This window comes from Lagopus leucura, unplaced genomic scaffold (assembly GCF_019238085.1).
Source record: "Lagopus leucura isolate 7727_CA_CO unplaced genomic scaffold, USGS_WTPT01 Super-Scaffold_100001, whole genome shotgun sequence".
Classification (NCBI taxonomy): Eukaryota; Metazoa; Chordata; class Aves; order Galliformes; family Phasianidae; genus Lagopus; species Lagopus leucura.
In genome coordinates this window covers 36,500,383-36,525,308 of record NW_024962262.1, presented here as the reverse complement: position 1 = coordinate 36,525,308, position 24,926 = coordinate 36,500,383, and the positions used below count along the sequence as shown (strand labels likewise).

At 37.4% G+C, this 24,926-nt stretch overlaps 1 protein-coding gene across 1 annotated transcript in view; it reads right to left on the bottom strand.

Moving 5' to 3' along the window:
* PCCA (propionyl-CoA carboxylase subunit alpha) overlaps positions 1 to 24,926 on the bottom strand; it is a 264,605-nt gene that overhangs the window by 118,115 nt on the left and 121,564 nt on the right. The window contains exons 15-18 of the mRNA XM_042866368.1: positions 22,558 to 22,626; positions 21,734 to 21,809; positions 12,354 to 12,464; positions 2,972 to 3,074 (exon numbers count right to left, since the gene is read on the bottom strand). Coding sequence (XP_042722302.1) covers positions 2,972 to 3,074; positions 12,354 to 12,464; positions 21,734 to 21,809; positions 22,558 to 22,626 — 359 coding nt within the window. The remainder of the gene's footprint in view (positions 1 to 2,971; positions 3,075 to 12,353; positions 12,465 to 21,733; positions 21,810 to 22,557; positions 22,627 to 24,926) is intronic.

Genomic DNA, 24,926 nt, shown 5'->3' with positions numbered 1-24,926 from the left:
AGAGAAAGAGAGAAAGAGAGAAAGAGAGAAAGAGAGAAAGAGAGAAAAAAAAACCCACACAAAACTAAAAGTTAATCATATACCTCAAGTTCAGTAGTAAACTGAACATCTGGCAGCTGCACCAAGCTTAGAAGAAACAATACATGATTTCAAAATAGTACTTTTCTGACTAATTCTTCATACAAAAATTCCTTGTGATTGTTTTCAGTGCATGTGAATGAAAATGTCAGCATAAGTATTGCCAGAGTAGTGAAACTTCGATCATCAGCGAGTTGTCATGATTTTCCAAACAGTTAGGAGAATGTTACAAATCCATTTGGGGATGCACAGTCTGTCTAATGCACTCACATCCTCCAATATGGATTTAAAATTCGCACAGATTCCAAACATCAAATTCTGCCACAGAGAACTGCATCCAAGATTACATTTGATTCATCACCAGTAAGACAGGTTCCTACTCCACATTCTTTAGTTACTAAAATTTTTCACATTGCAGACACACCAATAAGGATGTGCTTTCTGTGGCCACAGTCCTGTTCCCTAAAATGTACCTGTGACATGGTACACCTGCAGGCACAAGTCAGATGCAGCTTGGTAAGTTGAGGACATGCCACAAGGGACTGATCCTTGATTGGGCTGCAGTTCCTTGAACACTCCACAGTCCTCAGTCTCCTCTAGAGGGAGTCAACCAGCTACTCTGAGGAGTGGAGAGTACTGGTCAGGCCCCTACACAATCCTTTGACCTCACACTGCTTTTGCTTCTTTGATGGAGCTGCAGGATTTGTAGGGAAAGGGGATCACTACCATGTTTGTTTTTCTTCAGAAGTTACTCACAAGCAAGTCTTTTCACATTACCTTGTCCTTATTTGACCTCAGATAGGCAGCTCTACGGTCATTGCAATAAGTAGACATTATAACATACGTGGATTGAAATAATACCTATCCTCTGTGGAACACAGACAGCCACCACTCCAAGAAAATTCTAAGGCTCAGCTTCTGAAGGACTCATTCCAGATCTGCATGTGCCACAACAGTCAGAAAAGATCATGCTGAGAAAGCTGAGCTAAATACCTGACGGCAAGAGAAAGTGATACTCTATGTACCAAAAGATTTGCTAGCTCCACCATATAACATTTGGAAAAAAAAAAAAAAAAACAAAAAAAAAACCACAAATCTTAATCCAGTCTTATCAAGTAAAAATGTCATGTGGTCAGATTACTCTGCTCTGCCCATGTTGGAGGAAAATATATGAGGGAGTTATGTTAGAAGGACTCAAAAAATAAGCTACTTTTTCTTCAAAGCAGGAAACCATTTGTTTTCCTGACATGGCTGTGCCTGATTGCTCAGTGCAGTTATTTTGTTTGCACATTTGATATTTTGGCTTAAGTAGTTGTATGTGTCTTTTCTATTAAGATACACAAACATCCAGTAGTGAAAGAAAATTTCTGCATTAGAAATAAAGCATTAAAAGATTCTTCCAAAACAGGACTGCTTTTCTCTTGTTAGCAATAAGAACATTTTACACTCAGAGGAAAAAAAATCAGATCAGGGAATGCAACAGCAGTTTGAGAATCACTATTTAAGTCAAACATTCCCATCCTTTTTTTAAGTATGAAGGAATCCACTACTTTTCAACAGCAGTACCAGACAACTTCCTGTGCAAGCCAGTAATAACTACAGTTAAAGCTCCTCCTCATTTTCCCTCATTCATCTGTTAGCTAAGAACAGTGGTCTCAGAGTGCCTGTTCCTCTCCTTATGCCATTTGCTATGAAGAACTTATGGAAGGAAATAAAAAAACCAAAACACTTAACTTTCCCCTATAGGTGAGTAAGGCAAACAATCACCTAGCCCTACATATGCTACATATTACAAAGCTGTTATGCTTGCTCTTTTTTTTCTTTTTCTTTTTTTTTTTTTTTAGACACATATGGTATTATTTATCTATGTGGGTACAAATAAAAATAAAGACTTCTCGAAACCACATCTGATTTATTCCTGACCACTGTAAAATCAGTAATAGAATACATTGTCAAACCACTGGCATGGAATGTGAATAATGTCTGTGCCGCATTCTGACTTCTGTCTCTCACACAGACATACATACACATGCAGACACATTACAGAATTTAGCTTTTGAAACAGACACGTGATGAAATTTTGTTTTTCTGTATGCAACAGTTGGAAACACCAACTATCCAGATTCACAAATTACATAAAAGATCTCAAGGCACTGACAAAGGCTTCAGCTTACAACAATACGCCAGTGGACCACAAAAGCCAAAAGCATCACACAGGAAAAAAAAAAAAAGCACACTGTTCCAAAGAAACAAAGTAGTCATTACTATTTTGACAGATACTACTGCAATGTCTCACCAATTAACAGCACTATGTGTGTTACCAGCAGCTGTTATCCGAAAGAATGAAGAGGCAGGGCAACAACAGCACCAAAATCCATACTTACAGCAAGAGTGCCTATTCCAAAATTTATAGATCAGAATGTGTTTTCAGAACTAGATCCAAATCTATCATGGTTCTTCATCAAGGTAGCAAATTACTCATGAATCCACGATATTTTAAAGCTCTGTAGCTGAACACTCACATTATCCCAAAGTGCTTAGATCACTTCAAATGGTCACATGGGAAATTTGTGATGCTCAATTTGTGGTTAGTTACTAATGTAGCAACATTTTGCTGTAATGAAACTCCTGATGTGCATTAATTACTGCACTGGCTTGTAACACATTTTTGTGCCTATTAGCATGCTAATATGTAGAATAAAAATAATCATGTATGACTTGTGTGAGTAGGGAAATGTAAGCCACAGCTCATTTGAATTTAGAAAAAAAAAAAAAAGCAGACTATATTAAGAAACCACGCAGTTTCTCACCAGCATTTCTCTCGTGCATCAGAAGATGCCATTAACAAAACGCATCAGCACACCTGAGTTCCTGGAAACAAAAACAACCTTACCTTGGTGTCCCTAGAAATCGCTGAGATCTCAGTTGTTCAGCCACATACAAAGAAGCTGCTGTTGCCAGTAGTTCCCTTCTTTCATCATCAGTCAACTGGTGCCCTAGTTTTCAAAAAATCAGTTAAAAATTATTAGAAATCATAGACCAGCACAAATATAAAAACAAAAGTAACTACTATGGAAGACACTGCTCAGTCCTTACAGACTAAATGTGCATTTTTTTTCCCCTAAATTAAGATAAGGCTCAGCATAGCAGATGCTCTGAGATTCAGAGTTTAAATTGTATGTTTTCATACAGATCAGCCCTACTGCTAACACCAGTAACTCTGTTGAAAACAATTTGACAACTGAAAGAAAAAAAAATGGAACGATGCTGCAGCATCTTGTTTTTGTTACTGAAATGTCACTGGCTGACATATTGTGCCTCAAGCTGGTAAGGAATCCATTTGTACATTAGAACTTATTCAAAATATACTGCATTCTTTCTCAGTGCCTTACCTTACCAAGGCTACACAGCTTCCAAGCAAAAGGGATAATAACTCCAGACATAAATGTGAATGAAACTACTTGTCAGTCCTGCATCCTTTAGTGTCACTTGTGTCATTATTAGTTCACAACTAATGAAGTCAAAGTCATACCTGGCACTTCAAAAGCAAAAAAAAAAAAAACCAAAAATAAAAACATCTCAAGTAGCTTGTAATTTAAAGGTACACAAACTAAGAAACTTTTGGACAAAAATCAGGGTAACTGATCCTGATCTTGCTACAGACAAGTGAAAGTTGTGTAGAAATTCAGTAGTTGTAGTAGTTGTTGTAATAGTCCATTCAGCAGATTAAAACACAGAGCACAGTGCCAGAATTCTACCCTCCCTTGTGCAACATAGATTTGTTATGAGAAGCTGACACATAGGCGGACAAGTCTGGTATCACTGGATGAGCAAAGCAGTCCAAAGTGACGTGAGAGGAAGTAAAAGGGCAAGTGAAGTAGCCAGCCCATAAGGTGGTGATAGGAAGTTAAAGCTGGTGTAAAAGAGAACAAGAAGTGCAAAGATGAATTGTTACGGAGAATAAGCTCAAAGTATTCTTAGGAGGAAGATTTTGCACAGATGAAAGAATGGGTGTTTCAAAAGCTAGAGAAGATGATAATGCAATAATTCAAGTTAATAATATGAACGTAAGGCTGAAAGATTTCATAGAAGCATAGAATGGTTTGGGTTAGAAGGGACCCTTAAAATCATGTAGTTCCAACCCCCCTGCTATAGGACACCTCCCTCTAGACCAAGTTGTTCACAGCCCCATCCAGCCTGGCCTTAAACACCTCCAGGGAGAGGACATTCACAACCTCACTGGGCAACCTTTTGCAGCGTCCCTCCACCCTCACATTTCTTCTTTCAGTTTAAAACCATTTCCCTTTGCCGCTGCATGCCCTTATAAAATGCCCTTTCCCAGCTTTCCTGTAGGCCCCATTCAGCAACTGGAAGGACCTCAACATCATTTAGCTAAACTCGATTACAGCACAGCTCAGAGTGCTTTATGCAGCTGCTGTCTGCCTCAGTAGAATTTCATGTGTAGGTATCACACAGCACATGCCGCCATATGCAGCAATTACAGACTTTGTATAAAAGAAAAGCACCACCCTGAGAAAGCTGTAGGGGTCCCTGTTCATTGCAGAGAAGTTGGACTAGGCAAACTTTAAGAGTCACTTCCAACTAAAATGATTCTATGATGATGAAACAGGCGGGGAAGGGGTTCAGAAGGCTCTCTTCTCCCTAAGCAACTCTGCCCAATGAGGCACACTTGCTTCAAGTCATTCAGCACACAGTTCTTGCCTCCAAATGCATGCTCCTATCACCTCAGCACTACTGCACATAATGTTGACTCACATTCCCCAGTCCTTCTTATTAGGGAGTGACAATTTTTATCAGTAGCATAAGACTAACACAGTCCTCTGGAAAACACAGAATGGAGACCAACAACGACAATCAGAACAGGCTTTACAGTAACAAACGCAAGAACACAGTTTCAAATAGGACATCTTCTGCAGGGAGCCCATCATTGGACTGGAAACATTAAACAGCATCTTCACATATCCATAATTAGGCTTAATTTTATCAATACAATAAAGCTAGAATGATGGGAGCACCCTCATTACTGTTCCAGCTGAGAGCACAGAGGAGCTGTCACTGGCCAAAAATTGTAAATTTAGAAATAGAAAAGTCAGCAAATCTATTTATTTTTAAATTTAGCCCATATTAGCATATTCTGGCTAAAGATTAATGCAACTTCCTTTGCTCAGTGTTTATTATTTTCTATCAGCCTTGAAATTGAAGCTGTCTTCACTAACACAAACATGCAGAAATAAAAATTCTCAAAGTCTGAGGAACTGACTTGAGAAACAAACTTGATCTTTCTTTTAACAGTTACTAAAAGAATCAATTGCAGAGTGAAAGACAAAAAATGCTACCATACACACACACATATACATACACAAAACCTTTATATAATTATACAAAACAATAAGCATCCACTGTCTGGCTCTGAGGTGTGTCAGTTTAAATTTTCTAGCTGTTTGCACAAAGTGAACAAGCTCTGAGACTATTTTTCCAAAAAACTGTATACCTAAAATTGGTATTATAAAATTGGTATTATAATAGCTGAGATAATCAGCTACTGTTTGTGTCCAGTGTGGGCAAGCTGCATTTATTTTCCTGAGTCTGAGAGATAAAACATACAGCAAGAACATACCAAAATTAGGTTTGGGTCATTGGCATTAAAGATACACTCCTACCACTGAACGTCCATAGCATAACTTTGGTTGCATACCTCAGACATTTGATTAAAAGCTGTTTCCTAAGGATGATGACTTACCATTATAATACAAATCTGCTGTTAGTACTATTCAAGTTTCCTAAACACCAGCCCCCTTCTCCTTCTCTTTTTCTCTTGCTCCATTGCTATGGTTGGGAGGATTTTTTAAGTTTTGAAGTAAAACTTCCTATTACATTACTATCTTTGGAAACACATAAATACTCCAGATAGTAATACCTTTGCTTCTCTCCAAGTATTATTCCATCTTACAAGTCACCCTCCTGGACTTCAGCTGAATGTCTCAAATGTAAGTGACTATTCTTCATCAATAAAGCCACCAATAAAATAAACGGAAAGTCTTCCATGTTCACTATGCAGAAGATCGATCTGAAAAGTAACAGAGCCCCTTCTGAAGCATTTTTCTATGTGCTGCCTTGACAGAAAGTGAAATGAGTAAGAAGCAAATGCTCCCCAGCTTCCAAGATGGGAAGTTCTATCACTACCCTTTTCTACCTTTTCTATTCTCCTTACTGGATACTGCAGATCCCTGAGCTACATGGAGATTTTGTCTACACTATAAAGCATGCAGCAGCTCCCAAGTCTCTCTGCTCAACCTAGGATATATTCCTGCATTCTCAGTATCACTGAACTGAATTATACAGTGTGAACATGAAACAAAATTAATGGCAATAAAACTAAGTCACAATTAAGGGAGTGGAAGCACTGCTACTCATATGACTTAAAAGCAGAGAGTCCGCATCTATTACTACTAAATAGCAGTCCTCTGGATGGAGAGAAGACATGGAAAAAGGATTTCTCTCTCATTTCCTTGATGTTATGATTGCTTAAATCAATATTATCCCAGTATCCCCCAAGCTGAGTCAAAAGGGTTCATGAAATCGCTTTACATAACCAACATCCAATTAAATTACATGAAAGGTCATTTTTCCCATAACAGTCTAATTTGCATTTTGTCCTAGAAATGTGTTTCCTACCATCAGTTACAGGAAGAAAAAAAGAAGAAAAAAAAAAGGCCAAACAAGCCCTGGTTATGTGCCCAACTTAGTAGTTGAAAAGTGACTGTCTTCTGATTGGAAAGAATAAAAAATTAAAACAAAATGGTTAAATCAGAAAGTACAATGCATAATTCATATCCACGGCAATGCAGGCAATGCATACATAATGTTTAGGTTCTGCTGTGGCTTGAGGTTTTTCCAGTAGATTTTGAAGCTACAGATAACATGTATACCAACTAGGCTGAAACAGAAAAAGCTGAATGTTGTTAGGTTTTCATTTCTTATGAAGTCCAGATGAGCCTTGTTCCACCCAAAAATGGTCATGGAAAAATACAGACAATATAGTTTGCATATGCAATCCCAAACTATTCAGAATATGAAAGTATGTCTCTCAGAGCCTGTGATTTTTTAGATGGACACTACAGCATACAGAAAGGCAACTTCTATTTTGAAGTACAAAGGTATTATTGACAAATTAAGACAAGTTATTGACTACATCTGGCATAAATAAGAAAGTCAACTAAGCTATCTGTTAAAATAAATTTTATAAACTAATAGTTTAATAAAATGGAAACAAGGACTTGGTTATAATACCGAGAACATGAATAGAATTAAAAGCAACAGTCCTCTCCCTTCTAACTGTAACATATTCAGAGAAGCAGCGTTCATCCAACTAAAAACAATTTAAATAATATCTAAAGTTTCAATTCACCTAATAAGTGCTTTTATGCATAAAACAGAATCCTAAAATCACCAAGGCTGGAAGGAATCTTGGAAGGTCTCTAGTCTATCCAGAGGTGAATCCAGAATCCACCTGTCACCCCAGCAGACAATCTCAACACCAGCATTAGACCAGGTTGCCCAGTTTTATACAAGCAAGTCTTGAAAAACTCTCCAAGGTTGGAAATTCCACACATTCTCTGGGCAAGTCATCCCAATGTTTAATAATCCCTAATTAGAATAAATTCTTGTTGCCTTATATCCAAGAGGAACCTCCCATATTTCGACTTATGACCACTTGTATCTCACTCCTGCTATACACCTCACTGAAGAGCCTGGCTCCATTGTCTCAGGAACACCCTCAGAGATGCTAGAAGGCCACCATTAAGTTCTCCTTAAGCCTCCTTGTTTCCAAGATAGTCCGGTCTGGTTCTCCCAATCTCTCCTCATTCATCATTTACTCCAACATGCAAGCCTCTCTACTAAACTCAAGATTATTGACCTCTTTCTCATATATATGAGAGGGGTAAAAGTACACACAGGATTCCAGAAGTGGTTTCATGAGTGCTGAGTAAAGATGAGCAATTACTTCTCTACTGCATAAAATTATGACAATCACAATCTATTTTAAGGCGTTTACCTCAAACACACTCTGGAGCCACTCATACCCTGGAGAAAGAACCTTCCACTTTTTTTCATAGAAAAGCTTGGGTTGGAAGGGACCTATCTGAGTCTATCAGAAGGGACTTATCTGGGTCTATCAGCACTGCTCTTCCTTTCCAACAAACGAGATCAACATGTAAGAAAATGGGAAAATAAAGAATTCTTTCCTTTGTTCTGTGTTCTTGTACAGATTTGCAATAATCTCTTGGAAAACACCCCACTTCCCATTTGCACAGGATCTGTCTTCCAAAGAGATTGACCAAGCATTTGAAACATCACTGAATAACCAGGAAGAGTGTTTCCTTAAAAAATATCTCAATATTCAAAGTTAGCCAGGAAAAGAGATTAACTGTGAATCAAATGTATGACAAAGAATGATCCCACGTATAGCATGATAACCTAAGGACTCATGGGTTTAATTTATCCTTTGTTAAAGACTCCCCTTAAATCTTTGTGAATATAGAGGCACTTTCTGCACCTGTATAACAGAGAAAATGAATAACCTATTCCTTTTTCAATAGAAAGGTTAGGAAGTAATGAAGTATTCCAGGTTGCTTGTAAGCTGTAAAAGGACAGCTTGGTTGACAGCACTCTAATAGTATGGCCTACTCCTGCATGCTTCATAAATATTTTCATTCTCTGAGCAAAGAGCTTGGATGCAGACATATTTGTGTCACATTTAACCTAATCTGTGATGCCACACCCCATTTCAGATCTGTTCTCTTTCCAATACATGTGTACACAGAGCAGTAACCCATGCCAGCTGACCTATTAGCCAGCCTGCATTCTAGACAGCAGCTGTCTTCCCACACTAATCATACACCAAGCCAGTCTAGTTTCTGCACAGAAATATTTCAAAGTAACTTGAAACAGACAAAATGATTTTGTTAGTGACTGTTTACTTAAAGAATGGAAGAAAAATAGTTAAGCTTTAATCATGAGAATAACTAGAAATCCCAAGTCCAGATGTAATTTGAAGTAGACATCACAGGTTAGTGTGAAAGTTGCCAAAGTACTTCTAATAGTTATTTTTCTTCTTACCTTGCAGTAAAAGCTTTTCAATAAGAGTTTTACTATAAAAGTTTTCAAAACAACACTGGAAAATAAATAATCTCTTTCTACTTATTTTCAGTAACACAAAAGCTGTTTGTTATAGTTGAAAATTGCACTTAAGGAATGGCCCAGTCCTCATGCAGGCAATAGAAAGAAAACAACAGATGTTCTTTACATCAGTGTAATCAACAGTGGCAATTTTGCAGTTTAAAAATAAAACACACTAAATTCAATGTAAGCAATAATATAGTATGCGTCTTCATTGATTTTTATTTGTATATTTTTAAGTTTTCCAAGTTTAAAACACTGGATCTCTTCTTCAAACAGCAGCATAAATTTTGGTGTTTCCAAATCCACTCTTACCATACTTTGTTCTAATTTTTTAGATCATCCCAAATATATTTTTTAATTCTACACTTTCTTCTTTTTTCTTTTTTTTTTTAATGAACAATATTAGAATAAATAAAGCTACTTGAATTTTCAAAGCAAAATTTATGATGGGTTTTTATAAAGAGGTTGGTGAAATGAGTAGAGAATTTACACTGTATAAGCTAATTTTCCTTTGCTTCTCTTTCTGAGCTTGAGCACATCAAATGCAGAAGACTCTTGTTTGCCTTCAACAGTTTCCATTAGAATCTTTGCAGAATTTTTTTAATAGGTACTTAAGAAACTATCCTCTAATTCAACTATTGGTAGTTTTTCAAGCCAATGAGAATCACATCATCAAAAGGGCTCTCAATTACCTGAGAGAGGTTTTAATCAGTATTCTTGATTTGAAATACAAATGTTTTGTAATAATGATTTCTCCATTTTATTTATCATTAAGAATCACAGAATGGCTTGGGTTGGAAGGGACCCCAAGGATCATCAAATTCCAATCCCCATGACACAGGTAGGGCCACCAATCTCCAGATCTGGTACTAGACCAGGCTGTTCAGGCCCCATCCAACATGACCTTGTACACCTCAAGGGATGGGGCATCCACAACCTCTCTGGGCAGCCAGTTCCAGCATCTCTGTAAACACTCTGTATACCCTCTCTGTAAAGAACTTCCCTGACATCCAATCAAAGGCTTCCTTCCCTGAGCTTAAGAAGGTTAATGTGTGTGTATATTTGTTGCATGGAAGGAGAGGATCGAGACATTTCATACTGCATGAATGAACCACTGCATGTCATTTATTAGTTCCTATTGTGAACTAATATCTCTTTCCATGTTTTCTGGTGTCTACAGCAAAAGTTTATCTTTAATGTTAATACAATATTACCTCAAGACTACAAAACTAATCAGTTATTTGCATCAGTGAACATATGCACACAAATACGTGCATATACTGCTCAAGTCATATGACCCCAAACAAATTTATTGTCAAGTCCACAAGTGACTGATCACACACTAGTTAACAATGCAATATGAAATATTAAAAAGAAAAATAAAAGATGTGCTCCTTTCTAGACTCAAAAATATAGAGCATGGGGCCTCTCTCCTGCATCAGCAAAAACCTGTCCTGTCTAATTACAAGTGATCAAAGAATTCAATTAAGGGTAGAATGGTTTTTATTTTCATTGTTCTTAGTTATGTGTCAGGTGCAGCTGTTTTTTCACAACACAGTGTAAAGCTACCTAACTGTTCCCTTCTCCCCAGTTCTGACCTGTCACTCACTTTGCACATCTGCTAAAGTTCACCAGACTCCTCCATGAGCTAAGTCAACCTGGTAACCCTCTAAGACTATCCCAAAGGAAGCAACAAAAAAAAAATGCAGTGTTCTGGTGGCCTAGGAAACTGATTCACCAAGAAAAAGGACTGAAAAGTCCCTGAACGATCAAAGAGATTGGACATGGAATTCCATATGAAAGTGTCAGGGAAAGGAAGGGAGTCAGACTTGCTAATCAGTAGCAGAGAGCCAGCACAGCAGATCAGAGAACCCTCAAGTCTGCAACAGATGAAAGCCAGCTCAGTTACCTGAGTATTAGCTAAGTACCTTAGCAAAGAAGACAAAGAACATTTGAGTTTCAACAATCCCAAGCTTATTTATTGCCATCCAAGGTGACTAACTCCTATTCCTTTGGCTCAGTGAGGAGCCAAGAACAAGCTGGATGCATTAATCTCCTGTGCAGGACTGCATCAAATAGACCTGCCAATAACATGATGATATACAGTATTTCTGTGGTTGAATACTCTTTAAATCGAACTTGCACACTGACACCTGGGGTAAGAAAAATCTGTTCTGCTCCTTAGTAAGGCTGCAACTTTGCAAGGTGCCAGTCATTTCTGGTCAATACCAAACCAGCAACACTGTCTCCAAAGTGGGATGAGAGTTTTGCCACTTTGGGTTAATGATTAACTAGGGAGAATGGAATCTCCATGTGATTCACAGCAGACCCAAAGACCCAGGAAACATGAGGCACAAAAATGTATATGTTAAATAAGGAAGAGCGTCTTCCTCATGATTATCAGTGTGAGGCCTCCTTATCTTAACTGTCTCCATTTTCTTCTCCCCAAAAAGGGAGAGAGGGGAGCAAAGAGGCCAAGAAGGTTTGTGATAACATCAACCAAACTGTGACAGGATGTTGTAAAGAAACATCTGCATGTGTGTTTACTTCCCATCACTACATGTAATGTAGTGTACCAAGACTAGGCTCAATGGAATACTCTGACAAAACGTCCATATCCTCCAAAGCAATGTTGCAGTGAACACAAATTGCACAAACAGGTGCTCCTAAAGATGCTGCACAAACCCACAGGAGAAGGAAACGCAACGGGTAAAGAGAAATCTCATCTCCAGGTAACAGTAGGAGCACAGTCTGTAATGAAGCGCAACAGCATGGCAGAGCTGAACTGATATTTATTTTACATATTTCATATCGCCTACAAATTGTTTTTGCTCAACTCTGGTTGTATTTAATTTACTACTTTGTCACTGCAGATACATATTTTGCCTTTCTGAAAGAAGGTAACTGTTTCAATCACATCATATGTTAGAAAAACCTGCCTGCATGGACAGATGCATAAAAAGGTGTAAGGACTGAGTGGGGAACATGACAGCATATAAATATAAAAGGAAAAACAACCATTAGTAACAACTCTCAAGGGAAAAAAGAAAAAATTCCCATGAGGAACAAACCTTTAAATCCATCAGGATAAACTTCGGGAAGAAATTTAGTGCTGATGTCTCCTTGAACAAAGCGTGGATGGATAATCACTTCTCTCAATAAAGAGATATTGTGAGTCACACCTGCAAATAAAACACAAAAATCAGGTAAAAATATTAATTGAATTACAGCTGGAAACAACTTCTCAAAATGTGCTCTTATCTTCAAGGAAAACTTATTTACAACTTAGAGACCACATTACTGTTGTAATCAAAGCAAATTCACCAGTTTTCTCCAGTACTACTTCAAGATATCCTCCTTGAACTCTCAGTGTTAACAAGTAGACCCTCAAAACTTTCACCACACTAGACCTGACTGAAACACCTAGTTAACTGAATGACAGCATGCATAACCAAGAGACTTAGTCATCTCACTGAAAGGACAGATGTGTCATGATCAGCCAGTGAATCCCAGCCCATCCTGTTAACCTGCACGCTTATATAAACACACTGCTGTGATGCCATGTTGTGCCCCAGTCACAGTAATGAAAGATGGTAAAAAGTTTTATGGCAAATATGTACATGGTTTATAGCATTTTCACAACTTTCCATAAGAGACACCAGGGGAACTTCATAAAACAAAGAAATCTACTGGTTATTCTCAGCTTCAAGTTAAGCTATTTGGATCTTTTTTTTCCCTATTTAAACACATATTACCAATGCAGAGATACTAGCAGTACAGTGACTTAATTGCTGGGGCAACAGAAGGAGATTTTTATATTTCTTTTCCCTATGTGTTTTTTCAGTTTAGAAGTATGAATAACAGCCTTGTTATTTTACATGCAGACCAAAGCTTTTTTCCCACTACAGTCTGCTGCTGGTGTGAATTTTCAATCTCTCTGTGTGGCCATTACTGAAATCATGTTCAACACATGGAATCAGCCTCACTGAGTCATGAAGTCATAACTTAAAAGACCAATTCATGAGCCATTAAAAAGCACATTATACCAGTTCAGTGATGACAAAATGAAAATTTGACCATTTGATTAAAAGAGGATCAGCCTCTTTGTTGCTTGTGACCTATATAGTCATTTATGGATCTTGATTTCATAAACACACTTTGTGTCTCCGCTAAAAAAATTAACTTATGCAAAATGACCACAACTTGGAAACAAATACAGTTTTTCTTTGGCTGACACAAAACAGAAGGTGTTGCACTCGGGTAAAGGCAATCCCAGATCTGAGTATGGTCTCCGAGAAGAGTTTGTTGACAGCAGCCCTGTAGAGAAGGAAAAGGAGTCCAAATGGATGAAAAGCTGGACATGAGCCAGCAACATGAATCTGCAGTTCCTGCAATATCCTAGGCTGCATCAAAAGAGGGGTGGCCAGCAGGGAGAGGGAGGTGGTTGTCCCCCTCTAATCAGCTCTTGTGAGGCCCCATCTGGAGCACTGCGTCCAGGCCTGGGGAACCCAGTACAGAAAGGATGTGGAGCTGCTGGATTGGGTTCAGAGGAGGGCCACTAAGATGATCAGAGGGCTGGAGCACCTCTCCTGTGAAGAAAGTTTAAGAGATCTGGGTTTGTTTAGCTTGGAGAAGGCTCTGGGGAGACCTCACTGTGGCCTTGCAGTACTTGGAGGGAGCTTACAAGCAGGAAGGAGGCTGACTTTTTTCACCATCTGATAGTGACAGTTTTAAACTAGAAGTGGGGAGATTTACATTAGATGTTAGGAACAAACTTTTCATTCAGAGGGTGGTGAGGCATTGGAACAGGTTGTCCAGACAGGTTGCTGATGCCCCATCTCCGGAGGTGTTCAAGGCCAGGCTGGATGAGATCCTGGGCAGCCTGATCTACTGGGTGGCAGCCCTGCCTACGTCGGGGGAGTTGGAACTAGATTATCTTTAAGGTCCCCTCCAAGCTAAACCATTCTAGGATTCTATGATAAGTGAAAGTATCGATCTCTCCAAGTTTTTCCATTTCCATAGTAAACTGAAATATCACAGAGATTTTCATCTGTTAAGTCCAGCTATGGGACTGCAACAAGAAGACAAAAGAGGAGCTCTCAGACTTTGAAAGCAGGACTAAAATACAAAACACGTAACCAAATCATCTCATGTTTTTCTTTCCTAAACCACTGTAAGATTCCTGGTGAGATGATGGCTGATGACAGAGTCCAATGTCTCAACTGACTGTCCCAAAAAACCTGAAATAGAAAAAACCTGTATCTTAATTATTTTCAAATTGTGTGCACCAGAAAAATCAGAAGCTTCTGAAATGTTTTACGGTCTAAAATTGTCTTAATATGTTCAAGAGCAGGCAAGCCTCAGTATCTGGGAAGCAATACCATGTGTTCTACATACATAAATTAGAATTTTAATGCGCATCAGTTTCCCTTTAGAGTATCACAAAACACTATCTTTATCAATCCCTAGGATCATTATGTGAGCATGATTGCATGGTTGATCTGCTTCTCAAACCCGAGTTGCTATCTTTAGCGATGCCCCTAATTGTATGTTCAAAAAATAACAACAACAATAACGCACCAATGCAATCCTTCAGAAGTCTAGCAGTTTTAGATTTACAATTTAGCATGACCTCTGTCAAAGTTCATAAGGTCTCCATCTGTGTGTGAGTAACTGCCAGGCTACAGAAATATGGACCCCTACAGCAGCTTGCTCCTGACTACCTGCTGCTTCCAAAACACTGGCCAGACATTAGCCCCACACTCTCACAGGATCAAACAGAGGCTAACAGGCAGTGCTTATTTCATGCAAAGTTACACACTAAACTCAAGTATATTATATTTATGTTGCAGTGGCTTTCAGGGGATTTTTTTTTTCTTGACCAAGTCTGCTGTCTGCCAAGAACAAAATCACATTTGTTAACTTGACAAGGCATGACATTTCTAACAAACAAACAAAATCCTAAACTGTATCAATTTATTTCCCCTCCAGAAAACAAAAATTTCACTTCAGCACCATTCTTTCACACTGTTAAGACTGATGCAGAACCGCAGTTGTAGCTATATTCTTTTCTCCAAGTAAAAATATTATACAAAATAGTAATTAATGTTTCTTGTATCTTTTTTTTCTTTCACTCATCTGTGTTCTTCATACCACATTGCATCAGCACAAACTCAATTTAAGATGTACTTCACAGATTTCAATTTTGACACACCATTTTCCAGAACACTTTTGTAAATGAGAAAGGATTAATGTTTAACTTCTGAAAATATAATGAAATAAGAAATGTAAATATTGAAGTCTTATATATAACATATATAATCCTGAAGCTCGATCACTTTTGTAGTTAAACTCCAGGTATTGCCTAATGAACACATGAGCATACTATATAATCACATCTTTCATGAGGGCTGATTAGCAAACACTGCTTTGAAGGAATTCTCATTAAAAAATAATACTAATATTTGGAACAAATTGCTCTACATACTGTCCATCTCTTTTATCTTGCATCTCTTTGTACATTCGCTGGACCGTACCTACATTAAAATCTTGGTAAACATACCTCTTTTTTATTAATTTACCAATTGCTGCCTAGCTCCTATTCTAGTTTCAAAAAATAAAATAAAAGCAGAAAGATGAAAAAGACCATATAATTAATTATACAGAAAACAGAAGTTTCTTAGCAGGTTTATGAACAGGATACCATCTGAACAAACCTGGAATGCTAAGTCATGAAACCATAAGCCATGTTTTCACTATAAATATTTACTGACACTAAACATATTCAGTGTTGATTAGCCTTTTTACAGTATTAAGCTTCTGTCATCTTGACATTTGCAAACACAAATCTGCGTTTATCTGTGTAAACTTAATTGGAGTCCTACATGCCTCTCTGTAGATAAGCAGTTGAATATACTTAACTTGCTGATAGTTTCAATTTGTGCTGAGAAAATAAAAAGAGCTTTATCTGCATACTTATGGAATGCAAAAACAATGTACAGAGTACTGCACAGGATGTTTTCCTTAAAAAAAAAAACAGCAAGGCCAAATTATCACCAATCATTTTAAATGCTGCATCAGAATAAATGGTATGGAGGTTAGCTGGCATCCCTGTCCATTTCTTTAACCAAAAATAAGAAAGTATTAACCAAGCTCCGTGCTGTGCTATTGTAATAAACTCGTTACTTTCCTCTTAAAACACGAGCATTATCAGTGATATGCACAGACTATGAAAACATTGCAAACTTTTCAAGGATCATCATTACCACACAGCCAGCCCCCATGGTTGCAATTCCAAAAGTTGCCATAATATTCCTTAAACCCTTCAACATTCAACTGTGTAACCGTGTTTGATGCATTTCAGGGCAGGCTGCAGGCATACAAAATCCAAAAGTAAATACAAAGTGTTCTACAGTTTCTTTTTTTTTTTTTAATTTTATATTTAAGTTTTAATACACAAACGTCCACATTGAATTCTTATACAGGCTCATTACACAGCTGAGCCTTGGAACCAAATGTATTTCAGATAAAATATTAATTCTTCCCAGTATTAAAATCCTGAGCTCACAAAAAGCATAGATCAGAATAAAGGGGGGGGGGGGGGAAAGAAAAAAGCAGATAGATATGGTAATATCCTACTGCAAAAATCATTAGTCCAAATGGAAGATAAATTTTGTATTGCGTGGACCTATGAAAACCTTATTAAGATTAAGCAGCTCACCATTTATAGTGTTAGTAAGAATGTATGAATGTTTCAATCAGTAGAATAACTGGAAAACTTTGTGAAGAATAAGTGAAAGGAAGAGGACGGACAGCTTGCCATCCCTCTCTCACCAGCCACTCTTTCACTCTGAAGAAGAGGAATAGGTAACCAGGACAATATTATCTCTAAAGGCCTTAACTAGAAGTAACAGTACTAACAATAGAAGCGGTAAAAGAAAACATGAGTAAATCATCATCTTATTTTTCTTCTGCACCAGTAACATCACCCTCTTCTTTCACCTGATCAGTCAGTACTTTGTCTCTTTCTCTCCCATAGCTCAGTAGTCAATAAACCTTACTAAACTACATTCCCTAAAGCTCTACTGAAAAGCTGCGTTCCCACCCCTTCCCCTGCAACTGGTTTGAGAGAAAAAGAACAGAACTAGGAGGAAAATCTTTATTCGTGCCAATGACGTTACTAATGGTCACTTCTAGCACTTTGGAACTGCTATCTGCTAGCTGCTTTCCCTTCTCCAGTTTCAGTTTCCACAGCAGTCCACTTGGGAGCCAGATGATCTCTGCTGCAAAGGGTCAGGGAACCCAAACATCGTTACCTCTTCCCATAGGGGAAAATACACAGTTCCACTGCAGAATCTCTTTGCAGCACTTCTGTAGAGCACAGGCAGGAGAAAGAGATCTCTTCTTTTTTAAAAATAAGCACTCTGCAGGAAAACTGCTTTACATGCAAAGATTTTTTCACATTACCTGAGCTCTCTGCATGAAATTGGAATACAAAATACTATTTAACTTACATCACTCCCATTGAGAAATACCTTTTTACTAAATATATAAAAAGCATTCAGTAATTCCTGATAAACACTTGTTTGGATTTAATTAAAGTTTATTGTGAAAACCTCTGAACCTGAAAATTATTTTCTTTGAATCATATGATAAAATACTCAAGTGTCTCTCTCTCTTCCCCCCCCCCCCCCCCCAGAATATCTTCACTAAGTAACACTAAGTAGACTTTGTTTTTTTCCTCTCAGTTAGTATGTCTACAGCTGGAAAAAACGCACACTGTTTCTGTTGTCACTGTCCTTTCAGGTCTCAGTTCACAACACAGACTTCAATTCCATATTCCAATTTCCCTCAAATATTCACCACAGTTATTTATCACTTTCTAGTTTTAAGTACTTGCTCTTTTAGTCTATGCTGGTTTGCACCTTCCTTATTTCTGCTACTCCTTGCTGCATCTGCTTCTCACTCTTTTTCCTCTTCTTTTTCTCAAATAGTTGACTCCATTCCTCTCTCCCCTTGGCAAAACAAGACCTCAACAGAGAAAGTCTAACTTTTCACAAAGACTATTAAATTGATGTTACTGCTTTATACTTGAATCACCAGGGAATATATTAAAAAAAAAAAAAATACAGATTGCATACAGTGATTTAAGCTATCTGCCCAATCCGATCTCTAGTGAGCCAGTAAGTTCTACTTTCAGAAATCTTAGTTGAGATTTCAAATTTAGATCAGATCTCAGTGGAAGAATAACTTCATATCAGAATCATTTAGATGTTAATGGACCTCAGGATATCATTTAATCCAATGCACTCTTCAGATGTTATTTTACTTTCATCTGATCCCATAAATAACAATATAGATATTACAAAGGAGCATGTTGATTACCTCCCTATGACGACAACGAATATACCTTGAGTTAAGTACATTGGTAACATCTGCTGATGAACAGATTTTTTCCCTGCAAGTAGAATGGAGTCAAAAGCAATGGGATAATTCTTGGATATCCTAAAGACACAGCAGTGGAAGTTGAATGTGTGTTCATACAGTACACAAGGAGCACTGTGAAGTGCAAGGACTTTGCTATCAGCATGTCTCCAAGTAGTCTGGATGAATCACGTCCAGGAGAGTCACTGCGGCACTTCAGTCCCTGGATTCTCTACTGAGACCACCATGAATGATATTATATTTTGGCATTTGTTCCAAGAGGAACATTTGTCTTCTAGGAACTCAATAAAGACCACTGATTTGACATGGGTCAGCAAGCAACCATCAAAATACTAGTGACTAAAAATCCTCACCAACTTTTGACTGCCTTGAACTAGTGACACAGAAGTGATGGGAAAGACTCCATCTTCCATTAGCGATCCCTAAGCTATCCATTAGATGATCCTCGACCGCTACCCTGTCACCCCATCCCATTGCAACCATAAGTAAGCAAGCAAAAATTTTTGTTTACAGAAATGCTACAGTTCTTGGGAATCCAAATTCTCAGTGTGTATTACCTTGCACTGTCTTTAGCTGGCAATCTTAGCTAAAATCTTTTGCAACTCTTAAAAGACTTGTTACTTAAAACAAAAAGCTAAACGGTCTCTAAAATACAAAGCAAACAAAAGCTGCTTCAAAAGGGATGAGGTTTTTTTTCCAGAATACGGAATATGAAGCACACCAAAATATGTGGATCTTCGAATAATTGTATACGGGCTCAATACTCAAATATAAAACCAATCTAAACCATGTTAAAAATATCTGTGTACTTAATTACTAATAGCAGCTACTCATAAGGACTTCATGTGAGACATGTTCCCAATACAGTTTAATATTATGTTACATAACAATTTAAAGCAAAAAAAAAAAAGTCATTTAAAAATGCTTTAAATTCTTTTTACAGGATTTCATTGTCAATTTAAAGAGAGTATTGTCTCTTCTTCATCACTTGTGAAGCTTACTTGAATTTAACAGAGACAACTCTGAACAACTGAAATTCTGTATTTGTCTAATCTGTCCAATCTGCAATGATCTGAACTACACTGACAAGTACAGAAGTATTAATCACACTAGAGATGAGATATTACAGTATCTGTGTGTGCTGCTTATAAATAAACCCTGACAAGAAATTGTCTGCTGTGCAAAACTACACAAAAATCTTGTTGGTTTTCAAATGGAAATCGTTGCTCATCATAATTATAAATGTGTCCTTGTTCATGAACTTTTGAAACCTATGGCAAAATAAAATTTATCCTCTGTAACACAATAATAAAAACACATTCCTGCCTGTAGTTAATTTATTTTCTCTTTCAGCGATTTTAATACAGGAGGAAATTTTTCACTGGAATAAATACTAGTGAGAGATCAGTTATGAGCATTTAAATGCATATATGCATGTTAGTAAGATACTAAAATAAAATAGCAAGAAGGCAAATTAATAATTTCAGATGCAAGGCAACATACCTTTTCCAGATATTTATCTATCTGTTGAACTAACTAATCTATCCATTTTATCATCTATGTAAAATAACCGAGAACAAACCATTAGGTTCCACTGCATATTATAGTGCACAGTAAAAGACCACAGTCTACATACAATTCCAATACTGTCATTAAATATAATTCATCTAGTGTCATTTGCTACTTATACAACGGAGCTTGAATCAAGAACCTGTTTCAATTAAGAAGAAAAAAAAAAAACCACTGTCCTACTTCACTCTTGCTGCATTCTCTTATATACATTTACTAAGCTGATATACAGCAGGGGTTTACATCAGCACACTGTACTGCAGTAGTATAAAGGCTCCAGTTCCAACAGTATAAATCTATTTTAGAGTCTAGTCCTACCACCTATCTAGCTACACTGTGGTATAGAGATGCTCACTTTCCCCTGAACAGATAAATCTTGAGTCAGATGTGACATCTGTAGCGTTCATCAGAGAACATTAAAGCCATACCAAGTTTTTAAGAAACATGAGCATGCTGATCTACTACACAAGTTAGGCTCTCCTGCTCCTCTTCCAGCTGTTTAGGGATGGATTTAAGGGTGTTACAAGTCATTCACCTATCATGGAACAATCAAAAAGAAAAAGCAACAAAACCAGCAAACCCTAATAATTGTCCTCCCTCCTATCCTGGTTCTTCTAAGTGTACTGACTACTAATGAAAAAAAAACCCTCCTTCAGACACCACAGTGGAAAAGTGAAGATTTTTACTACATTACAGTCCCCTTTTCTACTTATCCCCAGCATAAGAAAGAATAAAAAATCCTTTTTTTTTCTCTATTTTGATTTTTCCTTCTTTACTTCTTTTTTTTTTTTTTTTCTCCATAAGACAAAGAGGAAGATGTAAAGATTCCTCCCACACAAACCCCAACTTCCCTTTTTAAAACTTCAAACGAGTTAAAGTGGTCATGGTTGATTCACTCCTGCTGCTTGGGAGAGCTGAAAGAGCATCTACTGCTTCTAGACAGTCAGCGAGCAGAAGCTGAAACATATTTTATTATTGGGCTACATTTCTATTTACCCAAACATAAACGACTATATTGAAAACACCAAAAAAAACAACAAAAAAAAACCCAGTCAAATACTCAACTGTGATAATATTTTTACTGTAGTCTGTGTATTAAACTGCTATAAAGAAGCAACTACTTTTAATTTCCTACAGCACAGTGGCCATTTTTTCCCCACAGAAAAATTACCTGCCACCATCTTGTGAAATCTTGTGAAATCTCTTTGAGGAAATAATTCAAATACTTACCTCTAAAAGTTTATCTCATAAAGCAAAAACAATGGAGAAAAGATGAAGCCTTTACCGCTGATCTCTCTTCTCAGCTTAATTAACACAAGCTTTTCCTGTTTTCATTCGCACTTACAAAGTGGGAATTTTACTCAATTTGCTAATTACTACATTTTCAAGCTGTTTTGTTGAAACAGACCATGCTAGGAACCCAAATTTCTGTAGTTACCTCGAATTACGTAACTGTCCAAAGCCTCCTCCATTCTTCTCAATGCTTCAGCTCTATTAGAGCCATACGTAATCAGCTAAAAAACAAAAGGCATTTAAGTTAACTAAAAATAGCATGTTTGTCTCCAGAATTTGCAAAGCATTTAAAATGAACAGTTTGTAAAATTTCTGCAATCTCAGAAACATTTCTAGCACATTACTGGGTCTATGTTTCAGAGGCTTTCAAAAACATCAAGAGAAAACTAAAATCTCAACCCATTTGATGAAAGAAGGCCAATCACCTTCAGTTCAAACAAATCTGGGTGTGTGAACGGATTCTCTCTTTTTCAGGTGCACTGGAAATTAAAGCAGGGATTGAGTTGAGTGAACACCCCAAACAACTTTTACGACTTATTCAACAATTGAACTCCAACTATATAGTTTATCTTTACCAACAATTGCTGATGAATATGAGTTAATATACTGAGAGACACTTCCAACCATTTATTTCACTGCTTCTTTTCAGATGCCTGAACTACTGAAATAACACTTCTAGTTAGGATACGTTAAAAGAATATAATGGTTTCTGCTTGAAATCCTTTTGATAACCAGAAACTGCTAGACAAACAATTATTGCATCAATATATAAACTAGATTTTGTTTATAAGTAACTTGAATATTCCTGTTACACATTCTCCTTCATTTCTTTCATATTTCCTCAAGGCACTTTATGCCCAGCATCTTTAAAATACTGATTTACCAGTCCTATAGGATATTCTTCTTCATTCATCTGTGTGTAAAATCAGCATTTCATACCTTAAGGATATTAAAAAATAATCAACTCACTTTTGAGATCATAGGATCATAGTAAATGCTGATATCACTTCCTTGTTCTATGCCACTGTCAACACGTACCTTCAGAAAACAAAAAGCAAAAAATAATTTACATTGCAAAAAAAAACCAACCCACTTCAATATGCAATTAAATGTATTTGACAGGCTTAAAACATAGCATTCAGATAACCAAAGAATCATAGAATTTCTCAGGTTGGAAAAGACCTTCAAGATCATCAAGTCCAACCACAACCTAACCACACTACCCTAACTCTTCAGTCTGGGGAAGAGGAGGCTGAGGGAAAAATTTATTGCTCTCTTCCAACGTTCACGAATATCATCATGAACATTTTTTCCTTGAAGAACTAGGATAATAATTTGTTTTCAGAGAAGCTGAAGAAAGGGAAGGGAGCCTTTTTCTCCACCGGGAAAAATGGCTGTAAGTTATTCTCTCCTTTGAAAGAAATACAAATGCAATCTTCACAGCTGAGAGTCAAAATTCTCTTTTGTTCTCCTTAGAATGCACATTAAACACATTAAATTTGGTTTAAAGATTTAGGCTGTGTTACACGCTCTAAACTTCAACTCACAACGTGTCCAATTCTGATTTAATCACTGTAATAAGATATCATAATTATTCTTCTGACTGACACCTGGCATGAAGGATGCCCCTTAAAATCACACCCTTTCTGCATCTGTACGTAATCACATTCCACACGTTTCACGATAGCCCTTTTGAAGGTTCCAGTGGGAATACAACTCAGGAGCGTTCAGCAGGAACTTTGGAGCTCTGCTTATCAGCTCTATAGGAATACCAATCCTGTGGTTTTCATGTCTGTAACACTTTCCTTTTCTGCCTCGCCCTCTTGACTGCAAAACCATTGTGTTTTCTGTTGCTGCTGTTCCCCCGAGGCGTTAATGTTTACACAGCTTTTTCCATGGCTTTGCTTTGTAAGGACACAGCCCCAATTAAATCTCTGATTCTGCAATATACACGGAAAAAAATAACACAAGTTCAAAAATCCCTTTTGAAGAGGCCGATTGCTGTTAACCAGCCAATAAGTTAGTCAGTATAATGGTGATTCTTGTTTTCATCTCTCAGTTTGATTTCATCAACGTAGCAATGAGGTTAGCCATATAAAACTGTTTAAATGAGCAATTTCTAGGGAAGAAATATTTATTAAATTGCTGCTTTTGAGCACCGGAATCTGAAATATTTTTAAAATACTAATCAAAGTAACTCAAGAGCAATAAATGCATTCTGGGGATCACAGGGATGGAGGACTCTAATCAAAGCTGTTGAAACAGCAGGACTCTGATCTACTGCATTGTAAAGGGGATGGGGAAGAGGGTCCTGGAATCTCACTTAAACTTCACCTGTGGGAAGGAACCTTCGCAATAAACAGCAGCTCAGCTGTCTGCAGCAAGGCAGAAAAAGGTCAACGCAACGGCTGTTAGGCCTTTAATATTTTAATTTAGGCAATTATCAAGGGACCACATGTAGAACCTCTTGTCTACAAAATCCACATGAGGGCATGATGATGACTTTATTATCCAAATGACATAAAGATACCGTAGCAGGTGTACTTGTCTTCAGTAAAAATACACTGATTGGATTTTATGAGGTTTCATTAATAAAGCGTATTTATGAATTTGTATGTTTTTACGTTCAGATTTAAATATTCACGTATATTTACATTTCTGTAGTATATTTACTTCTATGTAAAGGCAGTAGCACTTCCATAACATTCGTGTTGCATCTTACCTGAATGTGTTTTATTTACATTTAACTAGGTCTCCCACTACCCATATCAGGTATTTAACATTACCTACTGATGAGAAGCAGCTCAGACACATCATTATTACAGAAAAAATAAGCAGCTTAATTCTCAACTCTCTTCGTAGCTGCTGCACCATCCACATTCTCTCAGGATGCTTGCCTGTATTTAAAAGGCAATGCACGCATTCAAGCAAAAAGAAGTAATTCATCTACTCAATCTGTGTTCTAGTATAAATCGTAACTTTTTTTGAATACACAAAGCTTCTGATGGTGAAATGCCTTACAGAGAGAGTGGTGAGGTGCTGGAACAGGCTGCACAGAGAGGTTGTGGATGCCCCGTCCCTGGAGGTGTTCAAGGCCAGGTTGGATGGGGCCCTGGGCAGCCTGGTCTAGTATGAAATGGGGAGGTTGTTGGCCCTGCATGTGGCAGGGGGTTGGAGATTCATGATCCTTGAGGTCCCTTCCAACCCTGGCCGTTCTGTGATTTCGTACTGACTATTGGCTCCACATCCTCTATGTTTCTGTTCATATACAACATCTGTACCTCTAAACAATTTACAGTTTTTATTAAGTACATTATTCTGAAAAAGGAAAAATGACA